The sequence below is a fragment of the Tachypleus tridentatus genome, chromosome 13 (genome assembly GCF_004210375.1).
Source record: "Tachypleus tridentatus isolate NWPU-2018 chromosome 13, ASM421037v1, whole genome shotgun sequence".
NCBI lineage: Eukaryota > Metazoa > Arthropoda > Merostomata > Xiphosura > Limulidae > Tachypleus > Tachypleus tridentatus.
This window is the reverse complement of record NC_134837.1, coordinates 3,475,187-3,497,027: the sequence shown is the minus strand read 5'-3', so window position 1 is coordinate 3,497,027 and position 21,841 is coordinate 3,475,187. Positions and strand designations below refer to the sequence as shown.

Here is a 21,841-nt window from a genome sequence, read left to right as displayed (position 1 = left end):
CTCTCACTGGACGAAACTAGGGGTTTTCAATCATTTTTCTATTACTGGACGAAACTAGAGGTTTTAGGTAATGATTCTACAACTGGACTAAAGTAGAGGTTTTAGGTCATGTTTCTATTACTGTAAGAAGCTAGAGGTTTTACGTCATGTTTCTACTATTCCAAAAAACTAGGTATTTTACATCCTGTTTTTATTACTGGACAAAACTAGGCGTTTCAAGTCATGATTCTACTAATGGACGAAACTATGGGTTTTATGTCATGTTTCTCTCATTGTACAAAACTAGATATTTTATATCCTGTTTCTGTTACTGTAAGGAACGTGGGTTTTTAAGTCATGTTTCTATCACTGGACGAAATTAAGGGTTTTAAGTCATGTTGCTATTAATGTAGCTAATTCCATTTTTCATGGGGTGATTTGACTTCCCTCTAGATTATCACTACTAAATTAGTGGCAGCTAGCGCAGATGACCCTGGAGTTGCTTAAAACGAAATTTAAAAAACAAATATAAATTACATAATTTTCTAAGTGAGTAAGAAATTATTCGATGACGGCCGCTGTTTTCTGTCTGCGTTTGTTTTTTAAACTCAGATTTATACACAAATTTCCTATTTTTCTTATTTTACATATGACTTCAGCTATTAGTCATTTTGACTAAAATAAACAACTTTATCACCTACTTGTGTAAATGTTTATACATGTAGCGAAAGGAATATGATAATAAGTGAAGGCAACGACATAAATTACATAATTTTCTAAGTGAGTAAGAAATTATTCGATGACGGCCGCTGTTTTCCCATTGTTACTGTGGTGATATCGATATGCGGATATGTTTGGTTGCTACACGACGGGAGTTATAAATTCAACGTATTTCTGAACATTTACAACGGGAAAAACGTAGAATATAAAACGATTAATGTACGGTGAGTAGAATTGACACTCAACACCTTAAGTATCGAAAAAAAACTGTAGGTCACGACACTACATGGACAAGAGCAAGCACTAAACACCTATATAACAACAGTGAAACTTTCGTGTTCATCACAGTCTGTGGTAGTGGTAGGTATTATATAAATAATATACATCACATCTAAGTCTCTACAATAACCACAGACTTCTACAAAATAATATTTCACATCATGGTAGTAATCGTAGTTCAGACAAATAATTATTTTACTGCTAGTTGTAATAAATCTTTATGTTTCTTATAATAACACATAATATCGTGGTAGTTAAGGTCTTTCAGACTAACTATGTATTTGTTATTATAACACATGATATTATGGTAGTGACGGTCTTTCAGACTAACTTTGTATTTGTTATTATAACACATGATATCGTGGTATTACGGTCTTTCAGACTAACTTTGTATTTGTTATTATAACACATGATATCGTGGTAGTTATGGTCTTTCAGACTAACTTTGTATTTGTTATTATAACACATGATATCGTGGTAGTTATGGTCTTTCAGACTAACTTTGTATTTGTTATTATAACACATGATATCGTGGTAGTTATGGTCTTTCAGACTAACTTTGTATTTGTTATTATAACATATGATATCGTGGTAGTGACGGTCTCTCAGACTAACTTTGTATTTGTTATTATAACACATGATATTATGGTAGTGACGGTCTCTCAAACTAACTTTGTATTTGTTATTATAACACATGATATCGTGGTAGTGACGGTCTTTCAGACTAACTTTGTATTTGTTATTATAACACATGATATCGTGGTAGTACGGTTTTCAGACTAACTATGTATTTGTTATTATAACACATGATATTATGGTACGGTCTTTCAGACTAACTTTGTATTTGTTATTATAACACATGATATCGTGGTAGTTATGGTCTTTCAGACTAACTTTGTATTTGTTATTATAACACATGATATCATGGTAGTGACGGTCTTTCAGACTAACTTTGTATTTGTTATTATAACATATGATATCGTGGTAGTGACGGTCTCTCAGACTAACTTTGTATTTGTTATTATAACACATGATATTATGGTAGTGACGGTCTCTCAGACTAACTTTGTATTTGTTATTATAACACATGATATCGTGGTAGTGACGGTCTCTCAGACTAACTTTGTATTTGTTATTATAACACATGATATCGTGGTAGTGACGGTCTCTCAGACTAACTTTGTATTTGTTATTATAACACATGATATCGTGGTAGTGACGGTCTTTCAGACTAACTTTGTATTTGTTATTATAACACATGATATTATGGTAGTGACGGTCTTTCAGACTAACTTTATGTTTGTTAGAATAACACATGATATCGTGGTAGTGACGGTCTTTCAGGTGAACTTTATGTTTGTTATAATAACACATGACATCATGATAGTGACGGTCTTTCAGACTAACTTTAAATTAGTTTAAAATATTTTTATAGGCTTTCCTTTCGTGGAAAACCAGTTATGACCGTATAGGTCAAGTAAGTTAGAAACTAACAACATATAACAATAAATTTGTAGCCCTATTTTAAAAGTATTATTTTGTGACTCTATGATACAACTTTTATTTCGTGATTTTAAGGTAAAACTATTATATTTTGGCCCCATGGTACAACTGTTGTTTTTTAGCCCTATGATATATTTATTGTTTTGTCACCCTATGGCACAAATATTATTTTGTGGCCCTATGGTACAGATATGATTTTTTCAGAGCTGGCGCTCTTGGGTTTGAATCTGTGCGAAACCACAAAATGATGCTTGTACTTTCAGTTGTGAGTTCCTTATAACTTTGAGAATAAATCAACTTGTTGCTGAATGCGTGCTTTCTCTCTGGTCACTACTTCAAATATATAGTCGACGGGAAATGGCTTTAGTAAACTGACCATCAGTGCAATAAAAATAAAACAAAAATTAATTAGTCGTTTTTATCGCAACATGTATGGTTATGATGGTTTGGGTGGTTATCTCCCCGCTCCTTGTTGTTAACCTGTGAGTCATCTCTCGGCTCCTTATTGTTAACCTGTGAGTCATCTCCCCGCTCCTTGTTGTTAACCTGTGAGTCATCTCCCCGCTCCTTGTTGTTAACCTGTGAGTCATCTCCCCGCTACTTATTGTTAAACTGTGAGTCTTCTTCCCGCTCCTTATTGTTAACCTGTGAGTCATCTCCCCGCTCCTTGTTGTTAACCTGTGAGTCATCTCCCCGCTTCTTGTTGTTAACCTGTGAGTCATCTTCCCGCTCCTTATTGTTAACCTGTGAGTCATCTTCCCGCTCCTTATTGTTAACCTGTGAGTCATCTCCCCGCTCCTTGTTATTGTTAAACCATCTTCCCGCTCCTTATTGTTAACCTGTGAGTCATCTTCCCGCTCCTTATTGTTAAACTGTGAGTCATCTCCCCGCTCCTTATTGTTAACCTGTGAGTCATCTCCCCGCTCCTTATTGTTAAACTGTGAGTCATCTTCCCGCTCCTTATTGTTAACCTGTGAGTCATCTCCCCGCTACTTATTGTTAACCTGTGAGTCATCTTCCCGCTCCTTATTGTTAACCTGTGAGTCATCTCCCCTGCTCCTTATTGTTAACCTGTGAGTCATCTCCCCTGCTTTTATTGTTAACCTGTGAGTCATCTCCCCGCTCCTTATTGTTAACCTGTGAGTCATCTTTCCGGTTGTAAATATTCTTGATTTCTAAATTCACCATCTGACATACATAATTTGTCAAGTTACTAAATTCACCATCTGACATACATAATTTGTCAAGTTACTGGTTTTTATACAGAACTACAAAATTAACCTGGCACTTAATATAAGTACGTAATATTTGCTTCCACCAAACTTATAATTAAAATGTGCATGTGATTAACTTACCATTATTACTGTAACGTGGACTTACCCACAACCGTCCTGAATAAATCTTCTGCAACATGGACAGTAACAGTTTGATAATGCTGTTTTATACAAAGGACTATAAGAAATGGATACTTGGTATATTCAGTAAGTCCACACAGTTCTATATACTTTACTTATGTTCTATATACTTTGTGCATTCAGTATGTCCACATAGTTCTATATACTTTGTGCATTCAGTAAGTCCACACAGTTCTATATACTTTGTGCATTCAGTAAGTCCACACAGTTCTATATACTTTGTGCATTCAGTAAGTCCACACAGTTCTATATACTTTGTGCATTCAGTAAGTCCACACAGTTCTATATACTTTGTGCATTCAGTACGTCCACATAGTTCTATATACTTGATGTATTCAGTCCACATAGTTTTATATACTTGGTGTATTCATTCCACATAGTTTTATATACTTTGTGCATTCAGTACGTCCACATAGTTTTGTATACTTGGTGTATTCAGTCCACATAGTTCTGTATTCCACATCTGCAGCTGCTGTTCCGTTCAATCTTTGGAAAACCACCCGTTCCTCTCCAGCACTAAATATATTCTTTTCTTCAAAGAGTTAAATTCTGGACCTCATCTGCTTTTGAAGGTCAACATACTCAACTAGAGATCAGGGCTTTGAATCTGTGTTGATACAGAGAAAGATGGCCAATGACGTGATCTTTGGATGGTATGTCCTAGTTTATGTTCCGCAATTTGGAGCTGTTGGTATTCTATAAGTGGAAGAGCTAAATCTCACCATTTGATTAGAATAGCTTCTGAGTTGTCCATGGGGGCTGTTAATTAGCTTTCCTTTCCTCTAATCTATCAGTTCAAGATTAGGAACAGATTTATAGCTCATGTTGTCAGTTAGCAGTAGTTAATCAGACACAAGAGATTCCGTGGAACCTACCAAGACTGTAGTTCGGTTCTAAATAAGAATGTTAGTATTAAAGGAACCAGTATTATACACGTACAGGTTGGTCAGTTGTATTGGAGTTTGTATGTACATGTAGTGGTTAAGGTATATAAATTAGCTCTTATTGTAACTCTTTGCTCCTCCTAATGGTGGCGCTGTATAGTATAGGCGACATATGTACAAAATGTTTAACAGATCTTGGCCAGTTCATTATTAAGCGCATTACTAAACCAATTACGGGTATCGAATCCCGAATTTTAGTGTCTCAAGCTTGCAGACTTACCATTGACTCACTGAAAGGCCTAACATATGTTGATGCATTTCTCTATCGAAGTTTCATTGTTCTATACATTTTGACATTCAGGTGTACTTTTCTTTTTATCATAACCTTTTCCTAGTTGTTGTTTTTAATTTTATTTGCTAAATAATACTGTATTATCGTGATGAATATTTCGTAAGAAAGTCAACACAGAAAGAAAGTCTCAGTTCGTGTGTGACAGAAGAAAAGACATCCTAGTTCTTGCACTTTTAAAGACGTTTCATCCACTGTATAAAATTGAAAGAATTAGGCCTGTCATTTACCAGGTGTGAACACTTATATCTTATGCAATATACAAAATTTCGGCATCAGTTTTTGTTAGATTTTATATTTGTAGATTGGAAGATAAAACTATGATAATGGAGTTTCACTTAAACTACTGACAGTTTCAAGTATGAATTATAAAACTTGCATCTAGTATTTTCATTATCTCTAGATATTAAAAAACCACTAAATAACTTAAACAACCACTATAATATAATTACTGTAAAACAACCACAAAATAACTTAACCACTATAATATAGTTACTGTAAAACAACTACTATAATATAATTACTGTAAAAGAACCACTAAATAACTTAATCACTATAATATAATTACTGTAAAACAACCACTATAATATAGTTACTGTAAAACAACAACTATAATATAATTACTGTAAAACAACCACAAAATAACTTAACCACTATAATATAGTTACTGTAAAATAACCACTATAATATAATTACTGTAAAACAACCACTAAATAACTTAACCACTATAATATAGTTACTGTAAAACAACCACTAAATAACTTAAACAACCACTATAATATAATTACTGTAAAACAACCACTAAATAACTTAATCACTATAATATAATTACTGTAAAACAACCACTATAATATAGTTACTGTAAAACAACCACTATAATATAATTACTGTAAAACAACCACAAAATAACTTAACCACTATCATATAGTTACTGTAAAATAACCACTATAATATAATTACTGTAAAACAACCACTAAATAACTTAACCACTATAATATAGTTACTGTAAAACAACCACTATAATATAATTACTGTAAAACAACCACTAAAGAATTTAACCACTATAATATAATTACTGTAAAACAATCACTAACTAACTTAAACAATTACTATAATATAATTATTGTAAAACAACCATTAAATAACTTAAACAACCACTATAATATAATTACTGTAAAACAACCACTAAAGAATTTAACCACTATAATATAATTACTGTAAAACAACCACTAAATAACTTAACCACTATAATACAGATACTGTAAAACAACCACTAAATAACTTAACCACTATAATATAGTTACTGTAAAACAACCACTATAATATAGTTTCTGTAAAACAACCACTAAATAACTTAACCACTATAATATAGTTTCTGTAAAACAACCACTAAATAACTTAAACTATCACTATAATATAATTACTGTAAAACAACCACTAAATAACCTAAACAATCACTGTAATATAATTACCGTAAAACAACCACTAAATTACTTAATCACTATAATATAATTACTGTAGAATGTAGATTATATCTGGATGGCTACAACTATTATTTCTTGTTTTATTTCTGTGTTCCTCTAATCTTGATACAATCCTTTTGATCCCAAAATAATTTTTCTTGCCTTTATATTTCTGTTTCTCTGACCTGCACTTATTACTAACGAAACTTATCTGTAACAATAACGGGAACATGAAGTTTTTCTGTCTTGTTTAAATAAGAAAACAATCTCTATCGGGTATGTAAAATGTTCACTTATGAAATGTTTTTAATGATATAAAGTGTTTGTTTTTTCTATAACCGGTGATTTATTGTCTGTATTATTTTCAAGTGTTATTTGTTCTTTCCAGCTGACATCCAGTTTTGTGTAACTTATAAAACATAACAATAAATACACAGAAGGACAGTTGATAAGTTTAATAAACTGAAATAAACTTATACATTCAAATCTACATCTGTGTATAGGTTCTTTTAATAACAGAGGTCCTTTAATGGTCCGTGCTCTCAATACATTAGATGTTTTTTAATTTATGAAATACAAAAACGTCTGATTAACAAAGTCTAAAAGATATGTTAGTTAATTGAAATACTGAGGGATTATGATAGACTTGTTAAGAAATTAAATAACAGATGATATTTCTAAACAATGGCACGCTATACAGAAAATGGTACATTCTACCATTACTTCTCTGTGTTTGGTATGTAAGAATATGTAGCGTTTTCAGCTTTACCCTAAAGATTACAATGAACTTTCGAGCACCACAGTTATATTCAACTTTATCCAAATCGTTATTTGGCGACGAATGTTCTACTCATTAAGAGAGAGATTTCAGAAGCTATGGATATGCGTGACAAAATGCTATTACACGAGTTCTTGGTATATTATCGATGGGGTTCTTTTTTTCCTTTCCGTTCGGATTCTAAGATACATTACTGTCAGCAGTGTGTAAAAATAACAAAAGATAATTGTGTGTTGGTACGTCAGTTGGGACTGCTGAAGTATTAATATCTCTGTTGAAAAACTGAGATTAGCACACGTACAGCCAAACTCTGTATGGTCTCCTCCAAGTTACAATTCAACGTTTTCTGTGATAAAATACGTTGTTTTAATGTTAGATATATTTATCAAAGTTATTGGTAGTAAAACATTTGTTTGAGCCACACCTTGTCAAACGTTAACTTTTTAAACGATATTAGTACTTAATGAAAGACGTGCAATTGTATCTAATTGTTAGGACATATTGAAAGACGTCCAATTGTATCTAATTGTTAGGACATATTGAAAGACGTCCAATTGTATCTAATTGTTAGGACATATTGAAAGACGTCCAATTGTATCTAATTGTTAGGACATGTTGAAAGACGTCCAATTGTATCTAATTGTTAGGACATATTGAAAGACGTCCAATTGTATCTAATTGTTAGGACATATTGAAAGACGTCCAATTGTATCTAATTGTTAGGACATATTGAAAGACGTCCAATTGTATCTAATTGTTAGGACATGTTGAAAGACGTCCAATTGTATCTAATTGTTAGGACATATTGAAAGACGTCCAATTGTATCTAATTGTTAGGACATGTTGAAAGACGTCCAATTGTAACTAATTGTTAGGACATATTGAAAGACGTCAACTTGTGTCTAACGATTAGTACTTAATGAAAGACGTCCAGTTGTACCGGGCTATTGGTACTTAATGAAAGACGTCCAGTTGTACCGGACTATTAGAGCTTAATGTATTTATCGGATAGAATCGATAACTTTGTGGACTCTGAAGTGACGTCATAAGTTTTTCCTTTTTCATAAACTTAGTGAAACTGAAACCCAGTTCGATGTACATATGTCTATATTTAGACGAGACATTACTGACAAACAATGTGCCATTTTCTTAGTGACAAGCGTCATAATTGCTTATTCACACTTAGTGCACCGCGCGAAATTGAATCGTGATTTTAGTGTTCAGAGTCCATAAATTTACCAGTGACCCAACATGTGGACAATAAAACATGATGATGTTGAATAAAACATTCGTGTTAATAAAAATATATCTGCAGCCTCTCAATAAAATACCAGTATTGAAGCACAGAGTTAATATGATACTTAAACTGATCGTTTTGCCATCGTTGTTACGACAGCTTGTCAAGCACGACACTTACTGTACTTATAAATATACACCTATATTGTGTTTATATGTAGGTCCTCCCGGGTTTGTATGTGGGAAATTTCCGGGATTCCAAGGACAAGGGTCAGTTAACAACCAATAACATCACTCACATCATCTCCATCCACGACAACGCCAAGATAATTTATGAGGTAATTATAAAACTTCCAAGACGGGTTAAACCTAGTCTTAAGTTGTTGTTTTTTCCACTGACGTTTTTCTGGTTCATCCACATTGGATATTTCAACTGAAAAGTGTGTGGTAACGTGAAAGTTCTGTTTTTGATTTTATAGAAAATTTCTGGTGATGTTTGAAAAGTTATCAAAATATTTTAGACTAGTAGAAAATTGGAAGTTAAATTTTCCAAATGACGTTAAGCAGTTTTGTTTTATCTGTTTCAATGAAAACATTCAGTTGTAACGTTTTACACACGTGATGATTTTGTGAAATCATATTTTTGCTTAGAAATTACCTTAATTCACCAGGGAGTAGAAGTTTCATTTTTTTTATTTTTATATCAGGATTCTGATAAGTAAAGAATCACAGTTTTATATTATTATTTCTATTCTATTTTTCATCATGAAATGAACTAATGCACTTAGAATCTGAAGTTTCCATAACTCATAACACAACTATAACCACAAACTTCAGATAAATACTGTTTTGACTTGTTAACACACAACATTTCGTCTCCCTTAAATGTAATACAAAGATATTGGTTGTTATTTGTTGGAACTGCTTATCTGGAGTTTGTGGTGAAACTTCCAAAGGTGAAAACAAAGATATTGGTTACTATTTCTTGGAACTGCTCATCTGAAGTTCGTGGTAAAACTTCTAAAGGTGGAAAACAAAGATATTGGTTACTATTTTTTGGAACTGCTCATCTGAAGTTCGTGGTAAAACTTCTAAAGGTGGAAAACAAAGATATTGGTTACTATTTCTTGGAACTGCTCATCTGAAGTTCGTGGTAAAACTTCTAAAGGTGAAAACAAAGATATTGGTTACTATTTCTTGGAACTGCTCATCTGAAGTTCGTGGTAAAACTTCTAAAGGTGGAAACAAAGATATTGGTTACTATTTCTTGGAACTGCTCATCTGGATTTTTGTGGTGAAACTTCCAAAGGTGAAAACAAAGATATTGGTTACTATTTCTTGGAACTACTCATCTGAAGTTCGTGGTAAAACTTCTAAAGGTGGAAACAAAGATATTGGTTACTATTTCTTGGAACTGCTCATCTGGATTTTTGTGGTGAAACTTCCAAAGGTGAAAACAAAGATATTGGTTACTATTTCTTGGAACTGCTCATCTGAAGTTCGTGGTAAAACTTCTAAAGGTGGAAACAAAGATATTGGTTACTATTTCTTGTAACTGCTCATCTGGATTTTTGTGGTGAAACTTCCAAAGGTGAAAACAAAAATATTGGTTACTATTTCTTGGAACTGCTCATCTGGATTTTTGTGGTGAAACTTCCAAAGGTGAAAACAAAGATATTGGTTACTATTTCTTGGAACTGCTCATCTGGATTTTTGTGGTGAAACTTCCAAAGGTGAAAACAAAGATATTGGTTACTATTTCTTGGAACTGCTCATCTGGATTTTTGTGGTGAAACTTCCAAAGGTGAAAACAAAGATATTGGTTACTATTTCTTGGAACTGCTCATGTGAAGTTCGTGGCTTCTTTTTTTTTATAGGTGTTCCTGATCTCTAGTCCACTTTTCAATATTGTAATTGAAATAATTTTACATAATTCAAACGATATAGGATTAATTAAGTAAAGTTATTTGAAAACATTAAAATGTTAAACAGTTTTAGGTTTGTCTCGATGAATTATCTGGAATAATTAAAATGGTCGACAATAGAACAAAGATGCCGTTTCAGATTCAGTAGGTTTTGTTCGTTGTTTAAAAGAAATACCGTTTTAACCTTTGCACCTGACTTTACATTTGTTAACCCGGTAGTACAATGTGGTCCATGAATTAAGCTTTAACTTTTTAGCCTTTACATTTGATTCAGTTTGCTTTTATCCAACATTATGTCATTGAATGTGGTTTACTCACCCGTAGAAAATCCTTGTAGCAGAGGATCGAATCTTTAGATTTCTTGAAAAGGTAAATAATATTAATACTATACCTGAATTTTATTACCTTTTGTGTCCAACTCACAATATTACATTTTAACTCCGACGGACGACTTCTCTGCCAAAACAATTCAACATACTTGTGTCGTCTAAAATTGTGTTAGAAGGTAACATAGTGATTCGATCGATACTTCTCGTAAAATCACAAATTCTGAATGAAATTGAAAATACTTTAAATTATCTTAAATTTCGATTTCATTCTCTTCTGTAATATATTAACTATTTACAAACGAATAGATCATAATAAACAGAACCACGTGTAGTCTATTTCTCTCAGACTTCAGTCAAGTATTTATGCAAACAGTAATTGAACTTATTAATAAAACGGTTTATCATAGCATATTCTATATACACCATTACAGAGAATGATATGTTTTAAAAAAAAACAATAGTAGATACGGTGTACAAAACTTTAAAAGCTTTAGAATGAAGTTGTTGAAATTATTGCACATGGAAAAATAGTTGTGTGGTGAATATATTGTAAAACGATTTTTATTTGCCATCTAATGAAACGTTTATTATAAATTCTTATTCTGTTACAGTCACTTCGACTGTTTTATTTTCTCACATACTTATTGTTAGTAACTGAATTGTTCCATAGGCGTGTGGGAAAGTGGTGGAGCTTTTATTTTACAGCCCTAAAGGACAGTGTAGGGTTTATTTCACAGCCCTAAGGGACAGTGTAGGGTTTATTCCACAGCCCTAAGGGTCAGTGTAGGGTTTATTTCACAGCCCTAAGGGACAGTGTTGGGTTTATTCCATAGCCCTAAGGGACAACGGAGGTTTTATTCCATAGTTCTAAAGAACAGTGGGGTTTCGTTATATATTCCTTAGGGATAGATGTATTTCTCCAAATAGGGTCTCCTCTTGCAAGCCCCTATGATAGAGTTCCGGATTTCGAAGTTGGTGGACCGTTTTCCAATTTTTGCGATAACACAACATATTCCCCGCACTTTCTGCTATGGGTGCGTTATACAAGTGACAATCAGTTTTTTAGTATGAATAATGACGATTGTTTTTGTTTTGGATTAAGCATAAAGATACACAATGGGCTATATGTGCTCTGCCCACCACGGGTGTCAAAACCCGGTTTATAGCGTTGTAAGTCCGCAGACATACCGCTGAGCCACTGGGTAGCGAATATCGATGATAATGTGCTCGTGACTGCGTGTCTTCCCGTGGTCAGTTCTTCAAAATTAGATAACAGAATGGCATGTACCAACTACAGATGCACACCCTTGTTCACATTATTTCTTCTCGATTCCCACAGCTATAGCAACATAGAGCCTGGATGATAAATGTTAAAATCCACAATGTCCACGTTAAAATATTATTAGAACCTTACTAGTTGATGTCAAGAGAACTGTATCTTCACCTTGAGTTTTCCATATTTAGACATGTTTGATGGACAGTCTTAAAAGTAGAAGATGGTTATTAGATGTCATAATATTATGAATATCTGATAAAATATGACGTCATAGATGTAATAGCTGCTGAGTTTTTATAGTTCGTGTTGCTATATTTATGTTTTTTTCCTTGTGAACCACATTGGTTTTTTGTGTTGTTTTTTATCCAACCTTTACACTGTACTGATACCATGATGGTGTATTATATGTTAAAGTTGAGCGACTAAATGACTGATATTTGAGGTAATACGCACGATATGTACCTCATCTGGTGAGACGTTGTGGAATTAACGAAAATACCTTGTTGTGTTTTTATTATTACTATTTTATTATTTACTGGAATTTATGTCCAAAATATAACCTTTTGGAGACCATACGTTATGGGTTTTGAAACCCATATATCTTCACCTGTTTCTTGAAACTCCTTAATTATTAACTTATCTCCTTCCACGTGTGCACTAGATATAGAATTATTAGACACATCACGTGACTCATGGGTATCTTCCATTTGAGGAAAAAAATTAAATATACAGCTCTGCTAATACACCAGTAACAATTACCAGAAAAAAAACCTAAATGTGTAGTAAACAGTGAAGACACACAGGATGCGAACAATTATTACCAAAACTATTTGCGTAAGAACAGTACGACCCCCAAGTGGCATAGCGGTACGTCTACGGACTTACAACGCTAGAAACAGAGTACAGGCAGCCAATTGTGTAGTTTTATGCTTAACTTCAAACAAACAAAGACAGTAAATTATTACAATCGGTTGATATCTATTACGTAACGTAAAAAGTGTTTACGACAGTTACTTCAAACAGGCCCGGCATGGCCTAGCGCGTAAGGCGTGCGACTCGTAATCCGAGTTTGCGCCCGCGTCGCGCTAAACATGCTCGCCCTCCCAGCCGTGAGGGCGTTATAATGTTACGGTCAATCCCACTATTCGTTGGTAAAAGAGTAGCCCAAGAGTTGGCGGTGGGTGGTGATGACTAGCTGCCTTCCTTCTAGTCTTACACCGCTAAATTAGGGACGGCTAGCACAGATAGCCCTCGAGTAGCTTTGTGTGAAATTCCAAAACGAGTCAAACAAACGAAGGTAGTGTGTCATCATATTCGCTAATAACTCGATTGAAACTGAAATTTGGTGATAAACACTGTTTTAGACGCACTGGTAGTTAAATACAATTAAAAATATAAACAATTTAACTATACTTCCAAGGACATGACCGTTAGAAACATGTATCAGTTAAGGTAACAATAAAGACACTATATAAATCAAACTATATAAGTTGTCTTAAGCCTCAATTAATTTATAATTCATAAACTTTACACATAATTGAACATACAATTTTGTTCGTGCATTAAATATCGCATTACTTGTATCTTCTTAACTACATCACGGTATGTTACTTAAAAAGAAAACGTTAAATATACAGTCGTTATTTTCAAACTTACGATAGATTCTCTCTGTGTAAAGATACATTTTACTGTTTGTTCTTTAATTATATCGACTGTTTTTATTTTCATACATTGCACTTTTGTGAAGGTTCGTTTAAGTACGCACCCGAACAATGAGCTTTGTTTACTTTAGGGACTAAACCTAAAATATTTGCAGTATAAGCCATTAATTTCACGAATGAGACACCAGGGATCTTGAAAAAAGACAACTTTTATTTTCGTTTTTGAGAGTTGGTAGCTTTATTTCATCTGTTGTACTTACGACCATCGAATCGGATTCTCACATATTAAAATAACTATATGTCATGGGTTACAAATATCAGTGATTATAACATGTTTGTTTATAGCTAAGCACAAAGCAACACAATGGGCTATTTGTTCTCTGCCCACCAGAGGTATCGAAACCCGGATTCTAGCGTTGTACGCCCAAAGACACGCTACTATGCAACTGGAGAGCGCTTGTAAAAACCATCTTTTTCCGTCCCTATATTTAACTTGTTCCAGGCTCTGCTATAGTACATCTGAATGAGTCTCAATTACGTGGTAGCTTTCATCATCACGTTCGAAATGAAATCCGATGGTTTACGTCAAGTTTGTCATTAGAAACTATGTAAAATAAAATATGGTCTTCTCTTAATTATTATCACTGTACAGTTGAAGTTACAATCAATAACTACAAATCTGAATCTCAGTTACACATCTGTCATATATAATATAAGCACGTGAATAAAGACGTTTATGGAATTTTGAAATTATTATATACAGTCATGTGAAAAAGTTAGGACACACTATGAAAGCCTGTGTATTTCTGTAACATTTTTGGATATATAGATATTTAATCTCAATTTTAACAATACTGAGAGATTATAGGAATATAACTAAACAATTAAAAGTGAAGAAAAGACTTTTCAAGTTCTTCTGTAAATGTAATTCTACAAAAATGCATATTCTAACTGAGGAAAAAGTTAGGACCACCCTACCCCCTAATAACTAGTGTTATCCCCTCTGGCTAAAATAACTGGAGTGAGACGCTTCTTGTAGCCATCTACCAGTCTCTGATATCGGTTTGAAGAAAGTTTGCCCCACTCCTCAATGCAGAATTCTGTCAGCTGTGAGATGTTTGAGTGGTTTCTTGCATGTACAGCCCGTTTCAAGTCACCCCACAGCATCTCAATTGAATTAAGATCTGGGCTTTGACTCGGCCATTCCAGGACTCTCCATTTCTTAAGTTTTCATCCAGTCCTTGGTGGATATACTGGTATGTTTTTGGGACATTGTCGTGTTGCAGAGTCCAGTTCCGCTTCAGCTTTAATTTTCGTTCAGATGGTCTCACATGATCCTCAAGCACCCTCTGATACACAGTAGAATTCATGGTGGATTCTATGATTGTGAGCTGTCCAGGTCCTGCTGCAGCAAAGCAGCAGCAAACCATGACACTTCCACCTCCATGCTTCACATTTGGTATGAGGTTCTTTTCCTGGAATGCTGTGTTTGGTTTACGCCAAACATGTCCTCTGTTCTGGTGTCCAAATAATACAAATTTGGGCTCATCTGTCCAAAGAACATTATTCCAGAAGTCCTGGTCTATGTCTACATTCTCTCTGGCAAACTTCACTCTGGCCTTGATGTTTCTCTTAGAGAGCAAAGGTTTCCTCCTTGCACACCTCCCATTCAAGTTAAACTTGTGCAGTCTCTTTTTGATTGTAGAGGCATGCACTTTCACATCAACAGTAGCAAGAGCTTGCTGTAGGTCCCGGCATGACATGTTAGGGTATTTGGAAACCTCTTTTAGCATGTTGCGGTCTGTTCTCGAGGTGAACTTGCTTGGACGATCAGACCTGGGCATGTTGGCAGTTGTTTTGAAAGCCCTCCAATTGTTGACTATTTTCCGGACAGTGGAATGGCCGATTTCAAAATATTTTGGATCTTTTTAAATCCCTTACCAGACTCATAAGCTGCTACAATTTTCTTTCTGAAGGCCTCAGACAACTCTTTTGCTCTCACCATGGTGCTCACTCTCACTTCAACAGTCAGGAGCACACCAAACTAAATGTAAGCCTCATTCAAAATTCTGAGTAACGATCTTCTAATCATGTGCACATGGTGTGATACACCTGTGTGTGTGAGTTTATCCATTTTAAGTGGAAATAAATGTGGGAGTGTTCTAACTTTTTCCTCAGTTAGAATATGCATTTTTGTAGAATTACATTTACAGAATATCTTGAAAAGTATTTTCTTCAGTATTAATTGTTTAGTTATATTCCTATAATCTCTCAGTAATGTTAAAATTGAGATTAAATATTTATATATCCAAAAATGTTACAAATATACACAGGCTTTCATAGGGTGTCCTAACTTTTTCTTATGACTGTACGTAATTTAGTTTTAATGCAAGAAACTCGAGCAAATTTGAAAGGTAGATCTGCCTTCATCATGTTGAAAATAAGGTAGATCTGTCTTCATCATGTTGAAAGTAAGTTAGCTCTTCCTTCATCGTGGCCCGGCATGGCCAGGTGGTTAAGGCAATCGACTTGTAATCCGAGGGTCGTGGTTTCAAATCCCCGTCACACCAAACATGCTTCTCCTTTCAGCAGTGGGGGCGTTATAATGTGACGGTTAATCCTACTATTAGTTGGTAAAAGAGTGACGCAAGAGTTGGCGGTAGGTGGTGACGACTAGCTGCCTTCCCTCCAGTCTTACAATGCTAAATTAGGGACGGCTAGCGCAGATGGTCCTTCATCATGTTGAAAATAAAACATCTGGTCGTGTTGTCACAATATCATCGGATTAAATACTGTGTTTTTATATTACTATTTAAACCTATATTTTTATTAACAATGAGCCGAAATTCAAGCAAATATTTACTCCCTAACAAAAGGGGTATCGCTTTCACTTGTCTGTGTGTGAGTGAACAGCTCGTTTGTTATTAAACACAGAGCTACACGGTAGGTTATCTCCCCACAGAAATCTAAAACCAGTTTTTAGTGTTAGTCTATATATAAGCCCATATATAGACTTACCGCTAAACTACTGTGGACATGTACATATTATGAATTAAAAGGTTTTATTTTATGTGTGAGACATACAACAACCAAACGACACTAATTTGTAGTTCTCCGACACTTCATAATCGATACCCTTACCGTTTGTTTTGCTATCATTATACAGATTTGTTAAAATCTGTTAAGCATTGTTCTAATTTGTATCGAAATGTAACTTCGTCGTTAGTGGACTGTAGGCAGACAACAGGTCGTAATAACAAGAGTTGGATGCATGTTTCATATAACACTCTCTGATTGTGAATAACATAATATAACGAGCATTACTACGAGTTCTAGTTCCCTCCCGCTAGTACATATGTAGTTTTATAGGAATTAGGATTAAAGATTTTCAATAAATCACAGAAACTTAGAGACTCAAAATGTTGACAATGCCTGACTTATGAATTTTTAGCTTTTCACCTGAAATGTTTCTATGTCTTGTGACAACACATTAACCTCACCTGTTTAAATAATTTGACATTTCTGGCTCGTCGATGTTTAACCACTCACGTATTTCTTTGTATAAACTCTACGTTAACTGTTCACCTATTTATAGACGAACAGTATACATTTTCTACAGGCATTTGATTGTAATCGAATCACACGAAGCGCCACCTTTAATATTCACGCTTTTTGTATTAATTTAAGAAACAGTCTTTCTCTGCACCCCTCGCTGGACTCAGCAGATATCCCGGTCTGGCTTTCCTATAAGGAAACAAGTACTTTCCCTGCATCGTTTTGAGAAAAGATAATTTGTTGGCTGTGTGTGGTCAGAAGCTCACATCTACACCTTACATTTCTGACGAAAGCAGTTATACTTATGGAATTACATTTTCATTACGGCCCATAATAAATTGAACACCAACGAAAACCAACACATTTAGTGTATTTTTATCTAAACTGTACGGCTCAATTGTAGAAAAATAAAAAACTCTTCCATGTAGAATAATAGAACAGTAACTTTATTATCAGATACATGTAGGACAATAGAACAGTAACTTTATTATCAGATACATGTAGGACAATAGAACAGTAACTTTATTATCAGATACATGTAGGACAATAGAACAGTAACTTTATTATCAGATACATCTAGGACAATAGAACAGTAAATTTATTATCAGATACATGTAGGACAATAGAACAGTAACTTTATTGTCAGATACATGTAGGACAATAGAACAGTAACTTCGTTGTCAGATCCACGTGGGACAATAGAACAGTAACTTCCTTGTTAGATCCACGTGGGACAATAGAACAGTAACTTTGTTGTTTGATCGGTGTAGGAAATAGAACAGTAAGTTTGTTCTTAGATCTATGTAACAGAATAGTTTTAACTTGAAGAAAAACGAACCTTCAATCGGTAAGTTTTGTGTTTGGTTAGTTCTGTGTGTGTTTAGTTTTATATTGTAACGTTTAACATATTCTCTTATCAAACAAAAGAAACGGCCAGGATCATTTATTTAAAAAAAAAACTGACATTTTTATTTCAAAACTACAAAATAATCGTGATTTATGCTATTAGGAACATATAAGAAACGTCAAACCTGAATTCATGACCATATTGAAACCTCCGTGACAAATGTGAACCTGGAAAACCCGGATGTGAATGAGATGTTCAGACTTTCCGTACTCTGTTGTAATATTAACTCTGTGTGGATTGAAGGACACGTCAGGTATTACTGTTATCATACACACACTAAAATAAATCATATAATAATTAAATAGAGCACATATGTTACTTCTGTTACACAGACAAGACCACAGGAGATATATAAAATGTAGAGACAGTGTAATTCTACAGAATATTGCTTGTGTTATACGTACATAAGAAAGCACATGACAGTTAAAAAATGGGTTTACACATGTAGTTCGTGTAATGAGAAAACATGTTTACATCTGGTTTCTTTACCATGAACGATGTCCTAAAGAAACGAGTATATTCTGTTTACGTTTGTTATTGTTGTTATTTTATTCGCATGAGTAGATTAGTAGGGTCTGCTTTTTGTATTGTTTTATTCTTTAGTTATCCTGCCTTTCCTGGAAATGCCTCCAAAGCAAATTTATCTTGTTTTATTTTTAGTTTAGTTTCCTTGGATATTACGTATTTAATATTTATGACATGCTAGATAAATTATTATGTCTTGCTGTTTATGTGCTGTGTTTCTTTGCGTGTGTGTTTATACCGTATTTAAAGGATTGTAACAAAACATACGCTCTTGGTTTCACAAACGTTTCTACTTCTTTCACAGTTCACGTGACTACAACGCTTTGATGTGAAATAAAGATGATTTCACCATAAGTTATAAACCAGTCATGTTGTTCTTTTATGAAATTATCTAAAAAAAAACAAAAGAAAAACACCAATGAAACAGTCGATGTATTTTTAACTGCAATTTTCATGTTAACATGAATCTAATGAATTACTACATAAATGAAGTGATAACACAACAGTATTTACAGGTTGGAAAATCCCTCAGTTGATAAGCGGTAAGTTCACGGGCTTACAACGCTAAAATCTGGGGTTCGATTCTTCGTGATGAACAAAGTGCAGATAGCCTCTTGTATAGTTTCGCGATAAAACAGTCAAAAGCAGATTGAAGGTACGTGGATTTCCGAGAAGACTTTACAGTGGTAAAAATACGTAGTTCAAATCACGTGTGTGTGAAGACTGAACAGTGCTAAAGATAAGTAGTTTACCATACGTGTTTGTGAAGACTGCACAGTGCTAAAGATAAGTAGTTTACCATACGTGTTTGTGAAGACTGCACAGTGCTAAAGATAAGTAGTTTACCATACGTGTTTGTGAAGACCGCACAGTGCTAAAGATAAGTAGTTTACCATACGTGTGTGTGAAGACTGCACAGTGCTAAAGATAAGTAGTTTACCATACGTGTTTGTGAAGACCGCACAGTGCTAAAGATAAGTAGTTTACCATACGTGTGTGTGAAGACTGGACAATGGTATGGGTAAATAGTTTACACAACGTGTATGTGAAGAGTGGACATTGGTGAGGATAAATAGTTTACGCTATGTGTGTGTGAAGACTGGACAGTACAAAGATAAGTAGTTTACATTACGTGTGTGTGAAGACTAGATAGTAATAAGGATGAGTTGTTGACATTACGTCTGTGTGAGGACTGAACAGTCGTAAGATAAGTAGTTTACACTTCGTGTGTGCAAAGACTGAACAATGGTTAGGATAAGTAGTTTACACTACGTGTGTGTGAAGACTGGACAATGGTTAGGATAAGTAGTTTACACTACGTGTGTGTGAAGACTGGACAATGGTTAGGATAAGTAGTTTACACTACGTGTGTGTGAAAACTGGACAATGGTTAGGATAAGTAGTTTACACTACGTGTGCGTGTGAAGACTGGACAATGGTTAGGATAAGTAGTTTACACTACGTGTGTGTGAAGACTGGACAATGGTTAGGATAAGTAGTTTACACTACGTGTGTGTGAAGACTGGACAATGGTTAGGATAAGTAGTTTACACTTCGTGTGTGCAAAGACTGAACAATGGTTAGGATAAGTAGTTTACACTACGTGTGTGTGAAGACTGGACAATGGTTAGGATAAGTAGTTTACACTACGTGTGTGTGAAGACTAGATAGTAATAAGGATGAGTTGTTGACATTACGTCTGTGTGAGGACTGAACAGTCGTAAGATAAGTAGTTTACACTTCGTGTGTGCAAAGACTGAACAATGGTTAGGATAAGTAGTTTACACTACGTGTGTGTGAAGACTGGACAATGGTTAGGATAAGTAGTTTACACTACGTGTGTGTGAAGACTGGACAATGGTTAGGATAAGTAGTTTACACTACGTGTGTGTGAAGACTGGACAATGGTTAGGATAAGTAGTTTACACTACGTGTGTGTGAAAACTGGACAATGGTTAGGATAAGTAGTTTACACTACGTGTGTGTGAAGACTGGACAATGGTTAGAATAAGTAGTTTACACTTCGTGTGTGCAAAGACTGAACAATGGTTAGGATAAGTAGTTTACACTACGTGTGTGTGAAGACTGGACAATGGTTAGGATAAGTAGTTTACACTACGTGTGTGTGAAGACTGGACAATGGTTAGGATAAGTAGTTTACGCTACGTGTGTGTGAAAACTGGACAATGGTTAGGATAAGTAGTTTACACTACGTGTGTGTGAAAACTGGACAATGGTTAGGATAAGTAGTTTACACTACGTGTGTGTGAAAACTGGACAATGGTTAGGATAAGTAGTTTACACTACGTGTGTGTGTGAAGACTGGACAATGGTTAGGATAAGTAGTTTACACTACGTGTGTGTGTGAAGACTGGACAATGGTTGGGATAAGTAGTTTACACTACGTGTGTGTGTGAAGACTGGACAATGGTTAGGATAAGTAGTTTACACTACGTACTTGTACACATTAACTATTTCTGATTTTAACATGTGTCGTCGTACCACATGTCCATTGTTGTGACGTTTTAAATTATATCAGATGTGAAATTTGTAGAATTATTATTTTAATTTGAGTAAAATTTTAATATAAGTTAAATATCGTTTTGTATTTATCAACATATATTTCTAGGACAAAGAATATTTATGTATACAAGCATCTGATACACCGTATCAAAACTTAATCCAGTTTTTCTCTCGATGCAACGATTTTATCCACAAGGCTCGCACTAATGGAGGGAACGTGCTCGTTCACTGGTGAGTATCTCGTTACAAAATAATCGTTTTCTCTTTGTTTAAAAGTTAAGAACAACACGTGCGTCTTTATTTTTTATTATTTGTATATATGTTTCTTAGGAGTGTATTCCCACTATTTCTTTAAGAAACTATGTTTAACTATGAAGTACATATTTCAGTGATTTGATGAATGAAAAACGTGACCTTCGACCTAGCAGAGGCAAATGAAGATTACTTGCTCGATCCTGTTTCACACTAACAAAAACCGAGTAATATTAGGATGATTTTACATTTTATTTCATGGTTTTAGTATTTATGTATCCT

At 34.4% G+C, this 21,841-nt stretch overlaps 1 protein-coding gene across 2 annotated transcripts in view; it reads left to right on the top strand.

Annotated features, from left to right (window-relative positions):
* The window catches only part of LOC143238666 (dual specificity protein phosphatase 22-like), a 67,157-nt gene that overhangs the window by 33,287 nt on the left and 12,029 nt on the right, over positions 1-21,841 (top strand). The window contains exons 3-4 of one of the 2 annotated variants that reach the window (XM_076479085.1): positions 8,828-8,944; positions 21,414-21,538. In XM_076479085.1, coding sequence (XP_076335200.1) covers positions 8,828-8,944; positions 21,414-21,538 — 242 coding nt within the window. The remainder of the gene's footprint in view (positions 1-8,827; positions 8,945-21,413; positions 21,539-21,841) is intronic. The other variant, XM_076479086.1, reaches the window with a different exon arrangement.